This window comes from Brassica napus, chromosome A5 (assembly GCF_020379485.1).
Source record: "Brassica napus cultivar Da-Ae chromosome A5, Da-Ae, whole genome shotgun sequence".
Taxonomy (NCBI): domain Eukaryota; kingdom Viridiplantae; phylum Streptophyta; class Magnoliopsida; order Brassicales; family Brassicaceae; genus Brassica; species Brassica napus.
The window spans coordinates 11,850,941-11,874,390 of NC_063438.1; the positions used below are offsets into that span (position 1 = coordinate 11,850,941).

A 23,450-nucleotide genomic window follows, 5' to 3' on the forward strand; every position below is an offset into this window, starting at 1 on the left:
TTGGTGGCCTATTTTCGCACCCAATTTTTTGTTGTTTAATTATTAAAATAGTATTCACGTTGCGACTTGCTTACATTTGTACTTGATTGCTGATTTACGTGTTTGTTTGGTGTCTTACTTGTCATATAAGAAAAAAAAAATGACATCAGATCAGATTTACCATGTCATCAGCTACTATTTCATGTCATTATTTACATTACAGACAATCTCAAATTAATTAGGGTTTGTGTTGCGACACCTTATCTTCTTCTTCCTTCTTCTTCTACCTTCTTCATCTGATACCCATATACAACATTTCAAGGGTCTAGAGTTATGCATTTAAATAAGAAAAAAACACACGACGAATTTGCGAAGTCGATACTCGATGATTACGGAGTGAGTCGAGCCATCAGATTCAGCTGTGCTACTTGTTCTCGAATAAAGCTTTGAAAACTATGGTGCACAATACTATACCATTTTACGTCTCTAATACTCGACAATTGAAAAGTTTTCTAAGCCTATGGAAAATCGAACAATACGTCTTTGTGTGGAGATTACGGGAAAAGGATAGCGAAATTTGTCGGATTTACTAGTACGATGCAGCTGACTTAATAATCAGCTACATGCCCATCCTCAGCTTCATCCCCCTCCTCAGATTCATGCCCCTCTTTATCTTCATCCCTCACATCAGCTTCATCCCCCTCCTCACCTTAATCCCCCTCCTCAGCGTCATCCCTGTCATGTCCCCGATCCGAGATAGGATCGTTGGGACGCGCCATGGTGCGGGGAGACGCACCAGTCAGGTCATTAGACCGGTAGACAAGCGTATCATGGCTCAGACATAGGGTTAAGGGCATCAAAGTGTTGAGACTTAACCAGGGTGAAGAAAGAATGGGTTTAATGGAGCTGGACGGGACAGCGGCCGAGTTTGGGCAGCTCAGGGAAGCTCAATGGGAGCTCAGTTAGTCTGCATCAGCTCGTGGAGCTGGAAGGACTAGCTCACTAAGCTGGGACCAGCTAGCAATCAGCTCAACTCAGCTGGGCCGAGTGTTCATGTCCAGGACGGTTGGGGCGGTTACAAGGGCGGTTATGGTGGTTCGGTTAGATGGTGAGGCCACGGCATGGACGGTCAGTTAAAGGGCTTGGCCTTGGCATCAGGATAGAGAACGAAAGGGACAGGAGCAGTTGGAGGCAGTTGAGGACCGGTTGGGGGCAGTTATTGCCGAACGGTTGCAAGGGAGAGAGACACACCTTTTCGGTTACAACTCCCACCCCTTCGGCCCATGGCAGTTCCGACTCCCTCTCTCTATAAATACAGAGCCCTGGATCCAGATTTACACACAGAATTCTTGAGAGGAACCTTTGCCAAAATAGTGAGAGACAAACCCCAAAAGGAAAAGAGAGAACCGACGATCCAAGGAGTAAACCGGGGAGAGGCTTGGTTGTTCCAGGAGAGACCGGATCGTGGGAAGCAAGGCCTGAAGAGATGGATACCAGACAGAGAGGGACAAGGAGAAGGAGATGGCGCATGGGGAGAGAACGCCTAATGTTAGTGGTGTGGACGGCAAGCGATCGGCCCTAGTCGGCTGATGATCCGATCGGGCTTGTGGCCGGTTTGCTATGGGCCTACATCTACTCTCTCTATATCTTTAGAATTGCTTGTTCTATCAGATTATTGTGGTTGTTGCTCTGTTCATACAGGGAACACTGAACCAAGGCCTTGGCCGGTTCAGCATCCAAGTCCTTGGCCTTTAGCCGGACTGTTCTTGGTCGGATTTGGATATTCTAGTGTGTTGAGTGGAAATCTGTTAATGGGAATCTCTGAGTTGGGATTTATCAGGGATTATCAGGAATTTTAATTAGTTTTTGGGAATTTATTTGAGTATGTTGGTTTTGGACAGGTTATAGATTCTAAGTAACCGAACCATGCTTATGTAGACTTGATGTTAGGATATCGGCCTTATGAGTGTGTAATGTGTCTTGTGTGGTTTCAGGATCGGACATGGACCGTGGTAAGGGAAAAGCAACGTGAAGTCTCAGGCCATGGGAAGATGTGTGCTGAATGGGTTATTGTAGATAGATGTGAAGTATTGATAGCCTATTGTGTAACTTGTGAACTTATGTTAGATTAAGTGTGTATGACTTATTAGGACGAACCTAAGGATGATGTATGGATCTCAGTTTATATTTATACAATTGATTTGCCTCTTATGTTCTTGTTTGACTGATTGTCTTAAACCTCATTTGAATTGAACTTAGAAAGATAAGACTTAGAAATCAGATTACTCGGACTTAGATTGAATGGTTAAGGCCGCGGATCAGTTTGGGCTTAAGAGCCGGGATCGGGTCTTACAAGTTGGCATCAGAGCATGCTTGATTCTAGGATTGGTTTGGGTTATGTGTTCACCACACGTCCGGCCGTTGAGTCTCACGGGTTGTTGTGTTTGGGTTGATGTTGTTTTGCTTAGTTCTGACCATGAGATGAGGTTTATACGTTTGGACTAACACTAAGTGTTTTTGCGTAAGGGAACTAAGCGGACTAAGTCCCGGAAGCGGCTGGTGGTTCTGGACCGGTCGTAGGAGATGGGACCAACCCCACTTAAGTGTTACCAACCCAGACGGGGCTGGTTAATGAGGAGACCGGAGAACCCTTAGCGACGTTCCTGCCTACTGAGGTTCAGGTTGATAACCTGCGCGAGCAAAAAGAAGTGGGACGTGAGGAGGAAGGTGATTCCTCCCATGCAGGAGATGAGACCGGACCTGGAGATGGGGCGGAGGAGATGGCCGAGCCATCTACGCGCAAGGTGATGGACGTGGTTAAGGCCATGGGCACTCAGATGTTGGCTTTCACGCAGGCATTTACCCCTTTAGTGAGCTCATCGGTTGGCCAAATCACCCCAGCTCAGGCACAGCTCAAGCAACTCAGAGAGCAGCTAGGACAGCTAGGACAGCAGCTGGTGTAGCTCGTGCAGCTGCACAAGTAGCTCGAACAGCTGCCAGGACAGTCAAAGACCGAGCTACGGTCGAAGCTGATGTAATGGAGATCGATCCACCAGCTCGTCCAGTTAGGAGAGTGGATTACTTGAGCCTGCTAGCTCACATCTCCAAGCTGGGTACGAAGCAGTTTGCTGGTAGTTCTGATCCCATTGAGGCAGACGAGTGGAGGAGCAGATTGGCTCGGAATTTTAGCTCAACTCGTTGCCCAGAGGAGTACAAGAAGGACATTGCGGTTCACTTCCTGGAAGGTGACGCACATAACTGGTGGTTAGCTCTGGACAAACGCACCAATGGGACAATTGAGCGGTTCTCAGATTTCGAAGTGGAGTTCAACCACAAATACTTTCTAGCTGAAGCTTGGGACCGTCTGGAGTCTCAGTTCCAAGACTTGACTCAGGGACGCATGTCAGTACGTGAGTACGAAGAGAAGTTCAACCGGCTCAGATGATATGTGGGTAAGGAGCTGGAGGAGGAGACGGTACATATACGTATGTTTGTTCGAGGCCTAAGGGTCGAACTTCGAACCTATTGCTCCGTTGGTCACTTCCAGACAGTGTCTGAACTGGTGGAACGCATGGCTATGGTGGAGACTAACTTGGCCGAAGAGGCCAAGCTGAAGTCTAGGGGCCACACGGCTTCTAGTGGATCCGGAAGCGACCGGAAGAGAAAGAGGGACACAGCCGAAGGGGGCAAGGCCTCAAGTGATAGGCCAGAGTGTCCTTCATGCGGAAGGCATCACGGAGGAGAGTGCTGGAAGGCAAAGGGAGCATGCACCCGTTGTGGCAAGATGGGCCACTTTGCTCGGGACTGTCCTGGACGGTCAGAGAACCGTGGGCAGGGCTCGGGAAGTGACCCCAGAAGCTGTCATTACTGCGGCCAGACGGGACATCCACGCTGGGAATGTCCCATGATGCAAGCTGAGGCTAAAGGACGTGGGAAGGCCAGCAAGCCAAGCCAGAACCGAGGTCAGACCTCAGTACCACGTGTGTACGAACTGTTCAAGGACGCAGCCGAGGCTGGACCATTCCTAGCGATCACTGGTAACATTCTAAATCTATTCTTTTTCAATTCAGTAGAATGACATGGTACGGAACTTAGAATGAATTAGATGATTAGAAAAGGGGGGTCTTATGTAGGGACCTTATATATTGGTGGTGTGGAAACACACGTACTGTTTGATACTGGAGCTACACACAGCTTTGTGAGCCCAGACATGATCGGAAAAGGGTTGTTCCAGATGGGAACGTAGGATGATCCTTGCATAGTGAATGCGGCCGGTGGGCAAGTAATGCATTCATTAGGGTGAGTAAAGGACATCCCAATTGTGATCCAGGATAGAGTTATGCCTATGGATCTGGTTGTGGTCCGCTTTAAGAATCACAAGGTGATATTAGGCATGGATTGGCTTGGAAAGAACCGGGCCACTCTGGACTGTCACAGAGGAAGGGTGCAGTTTGAGAGTGGGTGTGGACCCCTGATCAGGTTCCAAGGTATTCGTCCGACCTCTGGATGCTTAGTGATATCAGCAGTCCAAGTGGAACGGATGCCTGAGAAGGGTTGTGAAGCCTTTTTGGTCACGATCGCCACTAAGGAGGTTGTAGGGGCTGGTGACCCGGACGGGATTTCGCTGGTTGAAGAGTTTGAGGATGTGTTTCGGGCACTACAGGACATCCCCCCTGATAGGGCTGACCCGTTCATAATAGAACTAGAACCAAGGACGGCCCCAATGTCCAAAAGTTCATACCGTATGGCTCCGGCCGAGATGGCCGAGCTAAAGAAGCAACTGGAAGAGTTTCTGGACAAAGGGTTCATACGACCAAGTGTCTCGCCTTGGGGAGCACTAGTTCTTTTTGTGAAGAAAAAGGATGGTAGCTTCAGGCTGTGTATTGATTACCGAGGGTTAAATAGGGTTACTGTGAAGAACAAGTACCCATTACCCAGAATTAATGAGCTGTTGGATCAGCTCAAGGGGGCCAAATGATTTTCCAAGATTGATTTAGCCTCAGGGTATCATCAGATCCCAATTGAGCCTAATGATATCAGGAAGACGGTGTTCCGGACCAGGTATGGCCACTATGAGTTTGTGGTCATGCCATTTGGTCTAACCAATGCACCAGCTGCATTCATGAAGATGATGAATGGTATCTTCCGAGATTTCTTGGATGAATTTGTAATCATCTTCATAGATGACATACTTGTATATTCGAGAACCAAGGAAGACCATGAAAGGCATTTCAGGGCCGTACTAGGACGGTTGAGGGAACATAAACTCTTTGCCAAACTAAGCAAGTGTAGTTTCTGGCAGAGGAGCATTGGGTTCCTCGGACACATTGTGTCTGATCAGGGCGTATCAGTAGATCCGGAGAAGGTTCAGACTATACGAGATTGGCCCGCAGCCTAGGAATGCTACTGAGGTTAGGAGTTTCCTAGGGCTGGCCGGCTACTACAGAAAATATGTAAAGGGGTTTGCAAGTTTGGCTCAACCCATGACACGGCTTACAGGCAAGGATGTGAAGTTTGCCTGGAGTAAAGGGTGTGAGAAGTGTTTCTCAGCCTTAAAGGATATGCTGACCAATGCACCAATATTGGTATTGCTGGAGGCATATCAACCTTATGTGGTCTGCGTTCATCACTGGGTTGGGGTGCGTCCTAACTCAACATGGGAAGGTGATTGCTTATGCTTTGAGACAGTTAAGAAATCATGAAGGGAATTATCCGACCCATGATCTAGAGATGGCGGCTGTGGTGTTTGCTTTGAAGATATGGAGATCGTATCTGTACAGAGCCAAAGTCCAGATCCTTACGGATCATAAGAGCTTGAAGTAAATTTTCACTCAGCCTGGGTTGAATTTGAGGCAAAGAAGATGGATGGAGTTTGTTGCTGATTATGATCTGGACATAGCATACCACCCAGGCAAAGCTAACCTGGTGGCTGATGCCTTAAGCTGGAGACGAGCAGAGGTCTCGGCCGAGAGAGAGGCGGATGAACTGGAGGGGATGGTTCGGTCACTGCGTTTAAACACCTTGGTTGGACGTGATGAGCCATTGGGATTAGAAGCAGCGGATCAGGCCGATCTACTTACCAGGATACATCAGGCCCAGAGTCTGGATGAAAACCTGCAGAAAGTGGCTCTTAACGACAAGACGGAATATCAGGTCACAAGCAACGGGACAATCTTGGTAAATGGCCGAGTAAGTGTTCCCAACAACAAAGAGCTTAAAGAGGAGATTATGAGTCAGGCTCATAAGTCAAAGTTCTCAGTCCACCCCGAGCTGAACAAGATGTACATGGATTTAAAGAGATACTACCACTGGGTAAGGATGAAAACGGATGTGGCCGAGTGGGTGGCGAGGTGTCCTACTTGCCAGCTTGTGAAGGCTGAACATCAAGTGCCCAGTGGAATGCTTCAGAACCTCCCTATACCAGAGTGGAAGTGGGATCACATCACCATGGATTTTGTGACCGGTTTTCCCACGACCAGGAATAGGAAGGATGCGGTTTGGGTGGTGGTTGACAGACTAACCAAGTCGGCCCACTTCTTACCAGTACAGAAAGGAGACGGGGTGGAACAGATCGTGTGGATTTACTTGGACGAGATAGTATGTCTGCATGGAGTGCCGGCTAATATTGTCTCGGACAGAGACCCTAGGTTCACCTCTTACTTCTGGCAGGCTTTTCAAAAAGCCTTAGGAACAAGAGTGAACATGAGCACAGCCTATCATCCTCAAACGGATGGGCAGTCAGAGAGGACGATCCAGACATTGGAGGACATGTTAAGGGCCGTGGTGTTGGATTGGGGCGATTCATGGGAAAAACATCTACCCTTGGTCGAGTTTGCCTACAACAACAGTTTCCATACTAGCATTGGTATGTCACCTTATGAAGCACTGTATGGGCGGCCTTGTAGGACACCATTATGCTGGACCCAAGTGGGGGAGAGGAGCATGGTGGGTCCTGAGATTGTGGAAGAAACCACTGAGAAGATAAGGTTCTTAAAGGAGAAAATGAAAGAGGCACAAGATCGTCAAAAGAGTTATGCAGATAGACAGAGGAAACATCTTGAGTTTGAAGTTGAAGACTTGGTCTATCTCAAGATGATCACGTTCAAAGGGAGGGCTAAAGTTTCTGGCAGAAGAAAACTAGACCCTAGGTACTTGGGTCCGTTCAGAATCATAGAAAGAGTTGGGGCTGTGGCTTATAAATTGGACCTGCCACCAGCCATGGATGCGTTCCACAACGTATTTCATGTGTCCCAACTCTGAAAATATTTGTCTGATCAGGACATAGTACTACCCGAGATCCCTACTGATTTGGGTAAGAATCTGACTCTAGAGACAAGGCCGGTTCGCATAGTGGATCGAACAGAAAAGACAACAAGGAAGAAGATCATTCCCATGATCAAGGTCGTGTGGGAATATAATGGCAAAGATGTAATCACTTGGGAAACAGAGGCAAGGATGAAGGCCGAGTATTCTGAGTGGTATGATCAGGTAGTCCGCGAGGAAACACATGATGAGGATTCGAGGACGAATCCATCCCAAGTGGGGGAGACTTGTCATGTCCCCGATCCGAGATAGCATTGTTGGGGCGGCCATGGTGCGGGGAGACGCACCAGTCAGGTCATTAGACCAGTAGACAAGCGTATCATGGCTCAGACATAAGGTTAAGGGCATCAAAGTGTTGAGACTTAACCAGGGTGAAGAAAGAATGGGTTTAATGGAGCTGGACGAGTGATGTGGGCGCTGGACGGGACAGCGGCCGAGTTTTGGCAGCTCAGGGAAGCTCAATGGGAGCTCAGTTAGTATGCATCAGCTCGTGGAGCTGGAAGGACTAGCTCACTCAGCTGGGACCAGCTAGCAATCAGCTCAACTCAGCTGGGCCGAGTGTTCATGTCGGGGACGGTTGGGGCGGTTACAAGGGCGGTTATGGTGGTTCGGTTAGATGGTGAGGCCACGGCATGGACGGTCAGTTAAAGGGCTTGGCCTTGGCATCAGGATAGAGAACCGACAGGGACAGGAGCAGTTGGAGGCAGTTGAGGACCGGTTGGGGGCAGTTATTGCCGAACGGTTGCAAGGGAGAGAGAGACACCTTTTCGGTTACAACTCACACCCCTTCGGCCCATGGCAGTTCTGACTCCCTCCCTCTATAAATACAGAGCCCTGGATCCAGATTTTCACACAGAATTCTTGAGGGGAACCTCTGCCAAAATCGTGAGAGACAAATCCCAAAAGGAAAAGAGAGAACAGACGATCCAAGGAGAGAACCGGCGAGAGGCTTTCCTGTTCCAGGAGAGACCGGATCGTGGGAAGCAAAGTCTGAAGAGATGGATACCAGACAGAGAGACAGAGAGAAGGACAAGGAGAAGGATATGACGCCTGGGGAGAGAACACCTAATGTTAGTGGTGTGGACGGCAAGCGATCGGCCCTAGTCTGCTGATGATCCGATCGGGCTTGTAGCCGGTTCGCAATGTGCCTACATCTACTCTCTCTATCTCTTTAGAATTGCTTGTTCTATCAGATTATTGTCTTGGTTGCTCTGTTCATACAGGGAACACTGAACCAAGGCCTTGTCCGGTTCAGCATCCAAGTCCTAGGCCTTTGGCGGGACTGTTCTTGGTCGGATTTGGATATTCTAGTGTGCTGAGTGGGAATCTGTTTATGGGAATCTCTTAGTTGGGATTAATCAGAGATTATCAGGAATTTTAATTAGTTTTTGGGAATTTATTTGAGTATGTTGGTTTTGGACAGGTTATATATTCTAAGTAACCGAACCATGCTTAGCTAGACTTGATGTTAGGATATCGGCCTTATGAGTGTGTAATGTGTCTTATGTGGTTTCAGGATCGGACATGGACCGTGGTAAGGGAAAAGCACCGTGAAGACTCAGGCCATGGGAAGATGTGTGGTGAATGGGTTATTGTAGATAGATGTGAAGTACTGATAGCCTATTGTGTAACTTGTGAACTTATTTTAGATTAAGTGTGTATGACTTATTAGGACGGACCTAAGGATGATGTATGGATCTCAGTTTATATTTATACAATTTATTTGCCCCTTATGTTTTTGTTAGACTGATTGTCTTAAACCTCATTTGAATTGAACTTAGAAAGATAAGACTTAGAAATCGGATTACTCGGACTTAGATTGAATGGTTAAGGCCGCGGATCAGTTTGGGCTTAAGAGCCGGGATCGGGTCTTACAATCCCATTCCTCAGCCTCATCTCCCACATGATCTTCATCCCTTTCCTCTGAAACCGTTCTCATCTTGCTAAAGCTTCATACACAAAGACGTACTTCATGCGTTTTAGTTATCTCGAGCAAGTTCCGAACTTGTCTATCAGTTGTAACATGAATAGGAGGAAGGTCTGGAGCCATCTGTTGTAATGAGTAGGTTAACTCCACAGACTATGTGTTAATGTCCAGGTTATAATCTTCTTGAGCCATTGCAACAAGATCAGCATGTGTCGAACCTTCACTCGAAAATAACATTCTCGCTCCTTTGAAATGATCAACCACAAAATTCCAACATCTATGTTTCAACAACCATTCTCCATACACTACATGTAACTGACGCATCATCTGAAAAAGTCAAAATAAAACACATTAGCAAACTTAGAACAAAGAAAACAAAAGTTTATTAAAGATCAAAGTGGACAACTTCAATCTAAGTCCTCCTGATGACTAAAATATACTTCATCTTGTCAACGTAGAGGTTATTTTTGCAATTGACTTTGAAATCTGTTATTTCAGACGACTGAAAAATAAGTTGTCTACTTTTGTTTGGTTAAAAAAAATCCAAAAAAGCTAGATGACTTACATTTCAGTCGTCATAGGTTAGTTTTGCATTTGACTCGATTATTTCAGAAGTTTGACTTTCCGGGACGACTTACATTTTAGTCGTCTCATGAAAATTAAAATAATAATATTTTTTTAAAACTAAACGACTTACAATTAAGTTGTCATAGGTTAGTTTTGCAACTGAAAAAAAATTTCAATATTTAATTATATATAGACGACTTACAATTCAGTCGTTCATCAAACGACTTACATGTAAGCCGTCCAGGATTTACGAGGTTTGACCAGAATCTCGGAATAAAATCCTGGACAACTTACAAGTAAGTCGTCGGGCGGATGACTGAATTGTAAGTCGTCTGGGTATAATTAAATATTGAAGTTTTTTTTTCAATTGCAAAACTTACCTATGACGACTTAATTGTAAGTCGTCTAGTGTTAATAAAATATTGATATTTCAATTTTCACCAGACGACTGAAATGTAAGTCGTCCGGGAAAGTCAAACTTCTGAAATAATCCAGTTAAATGCAAAACTCTTTGGAGATTTTTTTTGTAACCAAACAAAATCAGACGACTTAACTTTCAGTCGTCTCAGAAAACAGATTTCAAAGTCAATTGCAAAAATAACCTATGCGTTGACCAGACGACTTCCAGGTAAGTCGTCTACAGCCAGACGACTTCCCATGTAAGTCGTCTAACGAACATATCTGGAAAAAAAACTTGATTTCATACCTTAAATTGGTGAGATAACTTCCTTAGCACACATAAGGCTTCTCCAAGAACACAAAATCTAAAACTAAAGTGACCCACCCAGAATCGTTAGCTTCTATGACTCTATGAACCATAAAAAATGTGGAATCAAAATCTTGGGTTTTTAGCTCAATGTGGAGAGAAAATGAGAGATATGTTGTGTTTAGTTCACAAGAATGGAAAAAGAAGAAGGGTAATTCGATTTTGGGAGCATTAAAATCTTCAAATTAGTTGTTCATGGTGGTTGGGGTATTGATGACAATGGAAATCTTGTGAACTATATGAACTTCTGGGGTGAATAGGGCAAAACCAATTTCCCTATTGATGGCATTTTCGTGAATTATAAGATGATGAGGGTGAGAGAGTAAAAATGTCATTTTTGAAAAGAAAAAAATTGATGGCATTTTCGTGAATTATATGAACTTCTGGGGTGAATAGGGCAAAACCAATTTCCAAAAATAGGGGAGGTTAGTTTTGTTTTTGACTTTAAGTTGTAGGTTAATTTTGCAAGAAGCCCATAAATTTATGTGGATGATTTGATCAATTTGTGGGACAATGGTGAATCGATTCAGAGGTTTAAAAAGTATCTTGGTGACTGCTTTCATATGAAAAACTATATCATTGGAATACCATCTTTCATATGAATACCATCTACATTCATCCTCTGAATCAATACACATAATTAAGTTATTTATTTATCATATCTGAGAATTTACCTGAATCAAGCTAATTTCCAACTGTTAACAACCTCAAATCAAACAAATTGAGCAACTGCCTTGCTCACCAATTCATTTACTGCTTTAAAACCTATTAATCTAGCTTTATTTCGAAGACTATAAATCTATTGTGTAATACTAGAGTTTTTGTGGATTCGATCCTTAAGTACTATATTTGAACATCTTATTTGAGAGAGTAAATCACTCCTTAGGGTAATTTGAGTGATATCAGGCACCAATATAATTTTTGAATCTCTGAATATTAATCATGTAATTAGTTGGAGATAACTCTTACAGTTAAGTCGGTATAATAGGTATTAGTGTTATCGGCAATCTCTTGTAATGTATATATGAGTACGTTCATCCGCTGAATCAATACACATAAATATTCACCTAGACCTTGTTTACACATGCAATACACGAGAGATAAAAACAAATTGATAAGTCGAAACTAGTCAGATGTAACACTGGGCATAACGGGAAATGGATCCAAATCATAGTCGAAACTAGCTAAAAAAAGACATGTATGTGACCGACAGTGATAATCCGCCGGCCACCAAATTACGATGTGAAGTTTGGAGCTTCTAGTTACATGTTATAAAATTTAGAGAGAGAGAGAGAGAGAGAGAGAGACTTACAGCAACACTTACCAAAGTATGGTTCAATCAGTCGTATTGTTTTACTCATTGTTCATATTCTCACGAAATGAAATGGAGAGGGAAATGGATCCAAATCATAGTCGAAACTAGCTATAAAAAAAAAAGACATTATGTGACCGACGGTGATAATCTGCCGGCCACCAAATTACGATGTGAAGTTTGGAGCTTCTAGTTAAATGTTATAAAATTTAGAGAGAGAGAGAGAGAGAGAGAGAGAGAGAGAGAGAGAGAGAGAGAGAGAGAGAGAGAGAGAGAGAGAGCAACCGTTTTGTTACTTATTAAATTGTTTAATGCGAAAATTCATCCCTCGTATCATTTATTACATAAATACGAAAATTATTTTGCTCAAGTCCCTAAAAAACCCAAAAGCCTAACAACTACAAAGGAAATTAAACTCCAGCTAAAGCTAAACCTCATTTCCAACAACACCATTATTAATCTAAATAAGATTTAGCAATTTCTCCATCAGCTCCTTTAGGGTAAAATCCACCGGGGACACTCTCATTTCCACTTCCATACACAATCCGTAGAATTTCCTCCGGAGTGCGATCAAACGCAAGCGACATCTTATCACCAACCAATACATTCCCAGCCACATTTTCCTCAGCACCCATGGCTTTATGCACAACCAACCCCTCGTCTTTCACACCCCTTTTTCCCAATTTGTTCCTTAGATCAGATATCCTATCCGTGAAAGCTGCAACCGAGACACCATAAGGATGGACTATGTGTTTAGCCCTTGCATATAACATTGTTCTTATCACCGCGTCCTGGCCTGATTCTACTCCCAAAAGTCCGGCTACTAACTGTACAATGTTTGAGTAATTAACATTTAATATATACATATATATATATATATATATATATATATAATGCGAAAGTTTTCAAAATTTTCATCTGAAAATAATTGATAAAATAAAAAACTCATCACTACTTGTAACCATGGTGCTCATTTCTTTCCAATTGAAGATTTTGAATATATAAAATATTATAAAAAAAAAATCATTTCATGAGACTTTAGACATCAATGAAATTTTACGAGCTTTATGCTTTGTCAAAAAGACTTTACCAGCGTTATTATCTACACAAATTAATGAAATTCAAAACTATCTATATTGATGTGATGAAACGTAATGCATGATGTTAGAAACTGAAATTTCATCTTTTCGCAATAAAAAAAAATTTACATAGAAACCCTAAATTTCTGGTTAGAAGATGAGATTATATTTACCGCTAGAAGAGAGTAGTTTAGTTTTGTTACCTTCCTTGACGCGGGACAATGCAGTTTCGGGTTTGCGCCAACGTAGCCGGTGAGACCAACATAAGGGACCAAATATGAAGCAATGAGGTAATTGTAAGAATTGGCATAAGGATCAAATGGTGGCACAAATTTTCGTCCGAATGCATCATCCATAACTTTCGCAAATGATTTTTTACTTAAATCAAGAAGCGGCCTTGCAAATCCTTTCACCGTTTTCTTGATGGCCCTGTGATTTTTTAATTTTTACTTATATATATTATTAGAAGAAAAAAAAACATTTTACCTGCCTAATACCTATAATTAGTTAAATATTGATTGACAAGAATCACACATGATCACAACACCAAAGTCTATACACACTATGAAGCCAAATAAACATTTTACCTCAAGTGGCCAACCTCTTGCCAAGCAAATTGCAAAACAATATCTCTTGTCAAACGATCGAGATTAGCTATCTGAGCTCCAATAGGACTTGGCCCTCCCATCGTTAAACTTGGTGCGACCGTATCTAGACCAAACCCTAATGCTCCGAACAAGAAAAACTCAGCTTCAAGATACTCCAAATTCAACGGAAACTCTAATAATTTTCTGTCTTGATCTGTACAGTTCGTCGTTTGCATGGGGCAACTCATAACCTGAAGATGGCAAGTGTTGAAGAAGAACAACACCATCACTATTGGAACCAATAAGCTTCTTCTCTCTTCAATGATTCTCATTTCTATAAGAAAAAATCGTTTTCTTTTATTCGTTTCTGATTTATGTGTTTCTGGTTTGGATGTGATTTCTTTATTTATAGGGCTTAAGATATGACTGAAGAGCAGAAAAAGTCTACTGTTTTGGCGGTACTCCGGAGAGGATTTCGCTGATACTCCCCCGTTGCGTTTTATCTGCTGGAGGAGTGCCACGTGGAGTTTTGACATCTTCAGTTACTATTTTGAGGACACATGATGTCAAACAGGGTTTACCCGTATCGTGGCGAGTTACAGCGGACCTGTTCCCCGCAGACTACGGTTTTCAAAATGCCGGTCCAAACCCGTACCGCAAAATATATAGGTCTTCGCGGGCCATCCCAGGAGACGCCTCTTTATCAAACTGTCTGCTACAGCTTCTTTCATGAATGTTCAAGTAGAATAGTTGTATAAGAGAGTTGAAGAGACCTTATAAAGCTATATTAAATCCTTATCAAAATCAATGCCACAAAGCTCCGTTTGTTCTTACGTTCTTGAGTTAAAAACCTTCTTTTGTTATCAGCATAAGCTTTTGTTGAGTTTGAATCTGATTGAGTTGTTATCTTTGTAATAAATTGGCTTAAATGTTGTATTTCTTCATCAAATCATCTTTCTTTTTAATTATTTGGATTGCAAAAAAATTCGTGAATCACTTTGCCAAATTATATAACTGACGTGATATACAACTAACTTTTCTCCTACACAACACCACTGTAACCAAATTTATTTAAGAAAAACACTAATTCACAGTAATGAAAACAAAACCAATCAACTTAAACAAAAAATACTACATTGTAATAAAGCAATTCATAGTTGTGTATAATAAAAAATTAAAACCAAATTAAAACAACACCAGAGTTCGAATCGTCATCGCTGGAGCTGGAGTCGTCATCGCCGGAGCTCCAATCATCATCACCGGAGCTCGAATCATCATTGCGGAACTCCTTATGTTTTATGGGCGAAAAGTCACAAGAATCACTTTCTTCTCGCTATATTTCTCGTTTTTTCCTTTAAAATAAGAAATGGAAAAAAATGTGGGTCCATATAATTCCGCATGACCCGTTTCGGCCCATCCCGCAAAAGATCCAGTCCCGCAAAAACCCGTTCCACAAGGCCCGCAAATTTACAGACCTAGAAAACATTGTCCCAATACGGTACCGCGACAGTTCTTTACGGACCAGGTCCGCGGTCTAGATCCATGATTGCTATCTCCAAATACATATATGGAGAAGTTTTTGCCCTTTTGAGTTTAGATAAGGGTTAGGTTCATTTTTTTTTTTTTTTGGCAGAGAGAGTACCCGCCTCGCTACTCGCAACATATATAAAACATAATTTTCCAATTTTATTCTATAGATTGTTACTACATCGAAAGTTCTACTATAAATCCTTGATCTTTTAAGACTGATTTCACAATTTTATATTTGATTTACATTTTGATTTCACCACCTCAATTAAATGGGTTGACTGTGGGATAACGTAATAGATGGGGTGATGTCAGTACTCCCCCTGTGGGATAAAGTAATAGATGCCTTCACCATAGAATCTTTCAACAACATTAGGACCAGATACCTTATCAGGTGTAGCCACAGAGAAAGGGAACTCATCTTCTCAAAATACAATCACGTGACACGAAAAAAATTGTTTGTTTCCGAATCATATAACTTCATACCTTCTTCCCATAAAGGTACCCAACAAACGTGATATCACTCAAATTACCTTAAAAGTGACTTTTACTCTATGAAATAAAATGTTCAGTTGTAGTACATAAAGGTCGAATCGATAATGAGTTAGGGCACACAATAGATTTAAAGCAGTTGTGATTAAGCTAGGCAAACAACTTAAAAGCAGTAAATAATGTAAACATGATGAACAAGCAATTGTTCAGTTGATTGCTTTTGAGGTTGTAAACAATACGAGAAAGAAATAGATCTAGGGTTTCACGTAATCATGATTATAGTGATATAAAACACTTAGGTGGTCAATCCTAGAATTCAAGTCTAATGCACAAGGTATCCAACTTCCGCAGTGAATCAATTCTACTGATTAAGTCCAATATCTCAGTTTTCGTTTGTTGCACTACAAGAAATATGTGTATTGGTAGTAGTTCACGGTAGCACGAATTCACGAAGTGTTTCTAAAAGTTGTTAAATCTGAAACCCGACTTTTTCGTAGCGTTATTTATTTGCTAGTAAAAAATTTCATTAACCCGGGAAATAAAATGAATAAAAATACATTAATAGCGGTAAAGTGTAAAGGACTTTGTTTATTTTTGGTCTTTTCCTCCTCTCCTTCTCATCGATACCATCTCTCCGAAATTTCCAAAAGTTGGAAGCCTCCATCTCTCCAAAATTTCACGAAGATCTTCCTGCCGGTGCTGTTGCCGTCGCCGGCGGTCAGATTGCAGGCGAAACCAAGTTTCGATTTTGTCTGTATTAACCCTAGATTCATTTTTTCGATTTCTCTAATTTCTGAGATTAATTTCTTTGATTGCTTTCAGCTGTTACAATTTCGATTTCTCTGATTAGTATTTGAGACACGAAGATTAGGAGGAGACAAGTCAGGTTAGAAATAATCAAATCTGTTTCCGATTGATATCGTGACGACTGAAGTTTGATTTTTTGGGGGCTTGTACGATTTGATTTGTGGTTCTTGTTTGTTCTCTTTTGATTTGCAGGTTTGAGCTTTTGATTGTTCATTTTTGGAGTGAAGTCGAGTTGAAATCTGAAGAATCTTATTGAGGTGATTCTTTTTCGACCATTTTTATATTGTGTGTTGATTGTGTGAGTTTTAGTATCTGATTGTTTGACGATTGAATAGTTGATTGTTTATTGGTTCTTATGTGAATGACAATGTGTGTGTTTGGTGTTTGACATACTCTTATGGATTTTTTTTTATTTTGTTGGTTATCAGTTAGAAACTTAGAACATAAAAATGGTCGAAAAGTCATCGGTTCATCTAAACAGGTAAGGAAATACAATATATATTATAGTTACTGTTTTTTGTGTTTTTTGTGTGATTAAAAAGGTCTAAATTATGCTTTCATGTGTCTTAACCAAAGAGCTGATCTTCATTATGAGAGAGGTGCGTGGGAGTTTGTGAGGTGTGTTGGTGCAGATTTAGCAGAGTCTGAGTTGATCATTTGCCCATGCATAGACTGTCGCAATGTAGATCATCACTCAGCCAATGTTGTTGTTGATTACCTAGTAACTAGGGGAATGGATTTGAGTTACAAGCTGCGGGAGGATCGGTATCATCATGGAGAAGTAATATCAGGGGCTGACTGTAGAAACAATGCAAGTGAGAGGAACAAAGAGATTTTAGGGTTATACCAAGCATCTGACACTACAAGAAATATTGGCTTTGATAGCAGTAGAGGATAGCGTTTTTTGTCTTTCTGCTATAGTTGACATACCCATTAGTTTTAGATAGCGTTTGTATATTTTGAAACGCTATGATAGAGTAGTATATTTGGAAACGTTATGATATCGGATGTTTAATAGCAAAATAATTAAAATGCTATGTTTGGTTTATCTAATCCCTAAACCCTAAACAAGTTTTAAATCCTAAACTCCAAGTATAAACCTTAAAAATCTTATATTCTCATACTATAACTTCAAATCTTGAATTTTAACTCAAATTTATTCTTTTTAATTTAATATATAACTTCCAAACACACAAACCTTAATTCCTCAATCAAACTCTATACCCTAAATCCTAACATGAAACATATATAAACCATACATCCAATACATATAAATTTCAAATCTAAAATTTTATTAATCTAACAAATTTTAAATCTAAATCTTAATCACAAATCCTTATATAGTAACTATAACCCTTGTACTTTCAAAAATATTAACCCTAAAATCATAACATAAAGGACAGTGGAGGAGGCACAGGAGATTGATGAAAAACAGGAGATTATAGCAGTGGTGGGTCGTGAGCAGAGCCGGCTTGAATGTTGAAGACGAAGAAGCTCGGTGAGGAGGCGGCAGGCGGCGGAGAATATACATTAGGTTTAGATTAGGGTTAGGTATATTTTAATTTGGTTTAGTATGCTAAACCGATTTTATTTCTCAATAGTTTGATAAATCGTTTTAAATTTGTAAGCCAATTTGATATATAAAATATAATTTTCTAATATTTTTTTATTTCGTAAATTAATATTGAATATTTTGCAATTTATTTTTTTTAATTTTTTTTTAATTTTTTTTTTAAAATAGATACGTTTTAGCAACGTTCATCTCCGTAGCAAAATAGTTACGAAATCGTCGTTGCAAAAACGTAGCATCTTGCTTCGACTTTGCTACGAATTTTTTTTTGCTACGATGCTATAGCTACGATCCAATTTTCGTAGCATTTCGTAGCAAATCGGTCATATAGCTACGAAAATCAGTCCATAGCTACGAAAACCGACCGTAGCTATAGCGACTTTTTTTACTAGTGACGGCACCGGTTTGAGTTTGTCGCTGTCGTCACCGGTCTCGAACTCGGAGGGAGCATGGTGGTGCTTAGTAGCGAGGGTGATTTCTGAAACGGCAGCGGAGAGAGGAGGCGTGAAGAGTTTGAGGTGGTGATGAAGTTTTGTCAAAGCAAAGCCCTCGCATCATCGCAGTGCTCATCCTCTTGTCCGGTTACGTTTTAAAACTCCTGAAGCAGGTTCGATTGTTGTGACTCTCTCTCTCATCATCTGTGTTTTCTTAATTTCGGGTATTGATTTTTAGGGTTTTCAGATCTGTTTATCCATGTCAATTATGATTCCTTTTTTTTTTTGGAAAGCCAATGTCAGGATTACCCAGGTGAAGTTTGGATTGTTCTTTTAAGATGTATCCTCGGATTTGATTAGTGAATCACGTGTTCTGTTCTGAGACTTTCATTTGATTCTTAAGATGGCAAAGGAAGCTAGCGGTGGTGGTGGAGGTGAAGCCGAGCAAGAAGAAGAAGAGAGGTGGAGAAAGAGAGATGACAAAGACACAAAAGGAAGAAGAGGGTGCGGCGAGGTGGATGGGAGAAGACAACACATGCGGCTGAGAAGATTAGATTTAGGTTTATTTTTTAATTTGGGTTTAGGCTTCTTTTTAATTTTGGGTTTCGTTTTTGTAATACAATTTTAATTAATAAATTAATTTTAATTATAAATCAAAATTAATTTATAAATTGCTATTTCGATATATATTTTTAAAATTTTTATTTATTGTTTAATAAGATAATAATAATAACGAAAAAGAAACGTTATAAAAAATATTTAATTGCATACACAAAAACGCTATAATATATAACAATAAGATAGCAGTGCAAAAAACCGCTATCTAATGTGTCTGACCTACTATGACAGGCGATGATACAGCGCTTCATAAACCGCTATCATATCGTTAGATAACGTTTTTCATCCGCTAATAAAAGTCTTTTTTCTTGTAGTGTGAGTTTCTTGATGAAGATTTATTAGGCAGTGTGATCTAAGTGAGGTTGCTGAAGGTGAAGATAAGGAAGAAGATGAGTTTCTTGCAAAGCTAGCAGATGCAGACACATCTATGTATCCAAGTTGTGCTAACCACAGCAAGCTGTCGGCGATAGTTTCACTCTTTAGGATAAAGACACATAGTGGTTGGTCTGATAGAAGTTTGATCTTTTGCTGGAGATTTTGCCACATATGCTACCCGAGGAGAATGTCTGGCACACATCCTTCTACGAAGTGAAAAGGTTTCTGAAATCTTTTGACATGGGCTATTAGAAGATACACGCTTGTGTAAACAACTGCTGTCTGTTCAGAAAGGAGTTTGAGAAGCTAGACAACTGTCCGAAATGCAATGCTTCAAGATGGAAGATTAACATGCGCACATGTGATGTGAAGAAAGGTATTCCACAGAAAGTTCTGAGATATTTTCCGATAATTCCACATCTGAAGAGGATGTTCAGGTCAGAGGAAATTACGAAGGACTTAAGGTTGCATTTTAGTAACAAGAGCACTTATGGAAAAAGCAGACATCGAGTAGATTCTGTTACTTTGCATCAAATGAATGACAAATACCCGTTATTTGCTGCTGAAGAAAGGAATCTTAGGCTTGGACTGTCCACTGATGGGTTCAATCCTTTTAACATGAAGAATGTGAACTACAGTGCTTGGCCGGTTTTGCTAGTGAATTACAACATGTCACCTGAGAAGTGTATGAAGGAGGAGAACATCATGTTGTCATTGCTGATTTCTGGTCCAACCCAACCTAGAAAAAATATTGATGTGTACTTAGAACCACTTATAGAGGAGCTAAACCATCTGTGGGAGCAAGGAGAGGTCACGTATGATGCATTCAGTCACACCACTTTCAAGTTAAGAGCAATGCTTCTCTGGACCATTCAGGATTTTCCTGCGTATGGAAATCTTGCAGGGTGTAAGGTAACGGGCAAAATGGGATGTCCTGTGTGTGGGAAAAACAAAGATAGTATGTGGCTAACTAATTGCAGGAAGCACATATATATGTCCCATTGGAAAGGTCTACCTCTGAGACATGCTTGTCGTGGAAAGAAATCATGGTTTGATGGGAAAGACGAGCATGGAAAAAGGGTAGGATTCTGAGTGGTCATAACATAAGCCAAATACTCAGAAATTACAAGAATGATTTTGGAAATGTGAAAGTAACTGGAAGCAAGAGGAAGATTATAGAGCCTGTTGGATCAGAGTCGGATGATGAATCCAGTGAATCAGTGGAAGAGGAAGAAGAAGTAGATGAGGAGGAGCTATCTAGATGGACGAAGCGGTCAATCTTTTTCAAGTTGCCTTATTGGGAGGTATGTTTCTTATATAGTTATCTGTCAACTTTTTCCATAAATGTTCTATCTCTAGCTTTCGGTGACACTCTTATGTGTGTTTTTTTGTATAGGAACTCCCGGGTAAACACAATTTAGACGTGATGCATGTCGAAAGAAATATTGCTGCAAGCCTTATCGCAACGTTGCTGCATTGTGGAAAATCAAAAGATGGACTTAACGCTCGAAAAGATCTTGAACTGCTTGGCATTAGGAAGGATTTACATCCTCAACCCCGTGGGAAAAGAACTTACCTTCTTTCAGCGCCTTGGTCTTTGTCTAGCAAAGAGAAGAAAATATTCTGCAAGCGTCTATCTGAATTTCGTTGTCCGGATGGTTACTGCTCAAATATATCAAGGTGTGTGAAGATGGAGGAATGTAAGATATCAGGAATGAAATCACATGATTACCATGTGTTGATGCAATAGCTTCTTCCGGTTGCGATTAGAGGTATCAACTGATGCTCTTTTAACTTTGTATTTGTCCAGAAGTAGATCTCTTCAGTCTGATCTCCAATGGTTCTTTATTACATGGCTATTACCTAAAGGTGTTAGGATAGCCATGGGACGCATGTGTGCTTTCTTCCATCACCTTTGTCAGCGAATTATTGATAGAGAGAAAATTGAGATTATGGAAACAGAAATTGTGGAAATTCTATGCACGTTTGAGAGGTTTATTCCTCCAAGTTTCTTCGATATAATGGTGCATTTGGTAGTTCATCTAGGCAGGGAAGCTCGGTTATGTGGACCTGTCCTTTTCCATTGGTGATATCACTCAAATTACCCTAAGGAGTGATTTATACTCTGTCAAATAAGAGGTCGAGTTGTAGTACTTAGGGATCGAATTCACAGGGAGTTAGGGAACCAATTAAATCTAATCAGTTTGATTAAGCTAGGCTAATAGGTTTAAAGCAGTAAATAGAGATATGCAAAGAAGTAAAAAGGAAACAAGTTGAACAAGACATTGTTCAGATTGGCAAAGAGTTGTTTGATGGAAGGATGGTTACTAGACTTAGGGTTTCATTCAGGTTATTAGAACTCTAAATTATAGATGCTAAGTATTGATTCTAGAACTCGATATCTAATGCAAAATACAACCATCTCTCGCTGCGAGTCTAATCTATTGACTAAGTTCAGTGTTTCAGCTCTTGCATGTTAACACTGATCGAGCGTCGATCGGTGCTATGGATTGAGTGTCGATCGATGCTACGGATTGAGTGTCGATCGATGCTATGGTTTAAGCGTCGATGGACAATGCCTTAGGCAAGCGTTATCGATCTGATCGATTATGTTCAACTAGATTCCTAGACCAACTCTCGTATGCGCCTAGGTATCTAATCCAGCAGGATTCGGGTTCCGTTAATTGATTGCACTCTCGTGCCTCTCAATTGTCCTATGATTCTAGGTTCAAAAAATTAGTCACACCCTCATGGTTATCCAACTACTCTAGATCCTAGTATTACAAGCTATCCTGATGTAGAGATCTTTATGTACCTTAACAATCATATAATTCAGAAATTCATTCAAAACCCTAGAAATCCTAAACCTAGCAGGTGGATCTACTCATGCATGATGTTTCTCACAGAAATCATAAATGAATATATGAATAACATAAAATATAAATAAAACCAAAACAATAGAGTTCCAAGAGGACTCTGAAGGAGTTCCTCCGTTCTCTCATAACCTAGAACTATGAATAAAATAAAGCTTAGCCATCAATAATGGCTTAGAAACACACATAAATAGGATTTCTGGTCGTCCAAGGGTATTCTGGTAATTTATGGTTGCTGCTGGGCTTCAGTCAGTCATAGAATATGTTTTGCCCGCATTCTGGCATCCATATCGATCGATATCATGACTTCTGCATCGATCGACATACGTTTCTCTTCTCAACAGCTTCCTCTCGCGAATGACAACTCTTCAGTAAAACATACATAACATCTGCTACAGGATTCTGATTGACCTCAAACTGGTGGCATTGGAAAGCTAACTCAAAGCCCCATATTTTGCCAAACGATGGGATCAATCTAACGGTAGGAAGGTCTCCATCCATAGCTAGACATCTGACACGTCTGCGCAGTTCTGCACCTCAAAAGATTTCAAAATTACCATATTTCTCCAGAACGTACATGAACCTATAAATATTCTAAATAGACTATATATAGTAGTAGATATATATTAAAACACTTATAGACCATGGCTAAAAGTGGGTAAAACAAACATGCAGTCTCTTTGAAAGAGGTTTGAAAACAGCAAGTACTCACATGATTTAAAACTTAGAATCATCACCTCTACAATATTGCAATCCACATCTAAGAAGTCCTAATCACAAAAGCACATTATATTGAATCGAACCTTGATGATTGCCGCCACCAAGTCCCGTTCGAATTCTTTTTGTTGGAATCCTTATGAAGCAAGCCTTAATGGTTGTAGCCACCAAGTCCTGTTCAGATTCCACCTAACTAGATCCTAAGTCCTATTTAAATGATAAATTTCAATTTTTTTTAGATAACTATGTTTAGATAAAGCCTACATAAGGCTTTATGTAAAGCTACTCTAGGGTCAAAATAGAAAGAGAAAATTGTGATAAATAAATCTACATAAGGCTTTACCTTCCAGATAAAGCCTTATGTAAAGCTACTCTAGGGTCGAAATAGAGAGAGAAAATTGTGATAAATAAATCTACATAAGGCTTTACTTTCCAGATTTGTTTGAAGAATCCGATTCCATGTATACCAAGCCCCAAGACAAGCAGTAGTGTCAGGT

The 23,450-nt window shown here is 40.7% G+C and overlaps 1 protein-coding gene and 1 long non-coding RNA gene across 2 annotated transcripts; one reads left to right on the forward strand and one right to left on the reverse strand.

Moving 5' to 3' along the window:
- Window positions 1–12,154: 12,154 nt before the first annotated feature.
- LOC106364960 (desiccation-related protein PCC13-62-like) lies at window positions 12,155–13,927 on the reverse strand. The gene is made up of 3 exons (XM_013804432.3): window positions 13,541–13,927; window positions 13,157–13,382; window positions 12,155–12,701 (listed from the first exon to the last, which is right to left on the reverse strand). Exons 1-3 carry the CDS (start codon window positions 13,870–13,872, stop codon window positions 12,330–12,332), a joined length of 930 nt encoding a protein of 309 aa, XP_013659886.1. The 5' UTR covers window positions 13,873–13,927; the 3' UTR covers window positions 12,155–12,329.
- Window positions 13,928–18,359: 4,432 nt separating this feature from the next.
- LOC125609609 lies at window positions 18,360–19,023 on the forward strand. The gene is made up of 2 exons (XR_007339788.1): window positions 18,360–18,543; window positions 18,774–19,023. It is a non-coding gene; the product is annotated as an uncharacterized LOC125609609 (long non-coding RNA).
- The last annotated feature ends 4,427 nt before the right edge of the window (window positions 19,024–23,450 follow it).

Excerpts from the sequence above, each read along its gene's own strand:
- LOC106364960 (XM_013804432.3), bottom strand. The coding sequence starts at position 13,872 with ATGAGAATCATTGAAGAGAGAAGAAGCTTATTGGTTCCAATAGTGATG. Across the intron at positions 13,383-13,540 it reads CAAGAGGTTGGCCACTTGAG|GGCCATCAAGAAAACGGTGA; the intron begins GTAAAATGTTTA and ends AAAAAATCACAG. Across the intron at positions 12,702-13,156 it reads ATTGTCCCGCGTCAAGGAAG|TTAGTAGCCGGACTTTTGGG; the intron begins GTAACAAAACTA and ends AACATTGTACAG.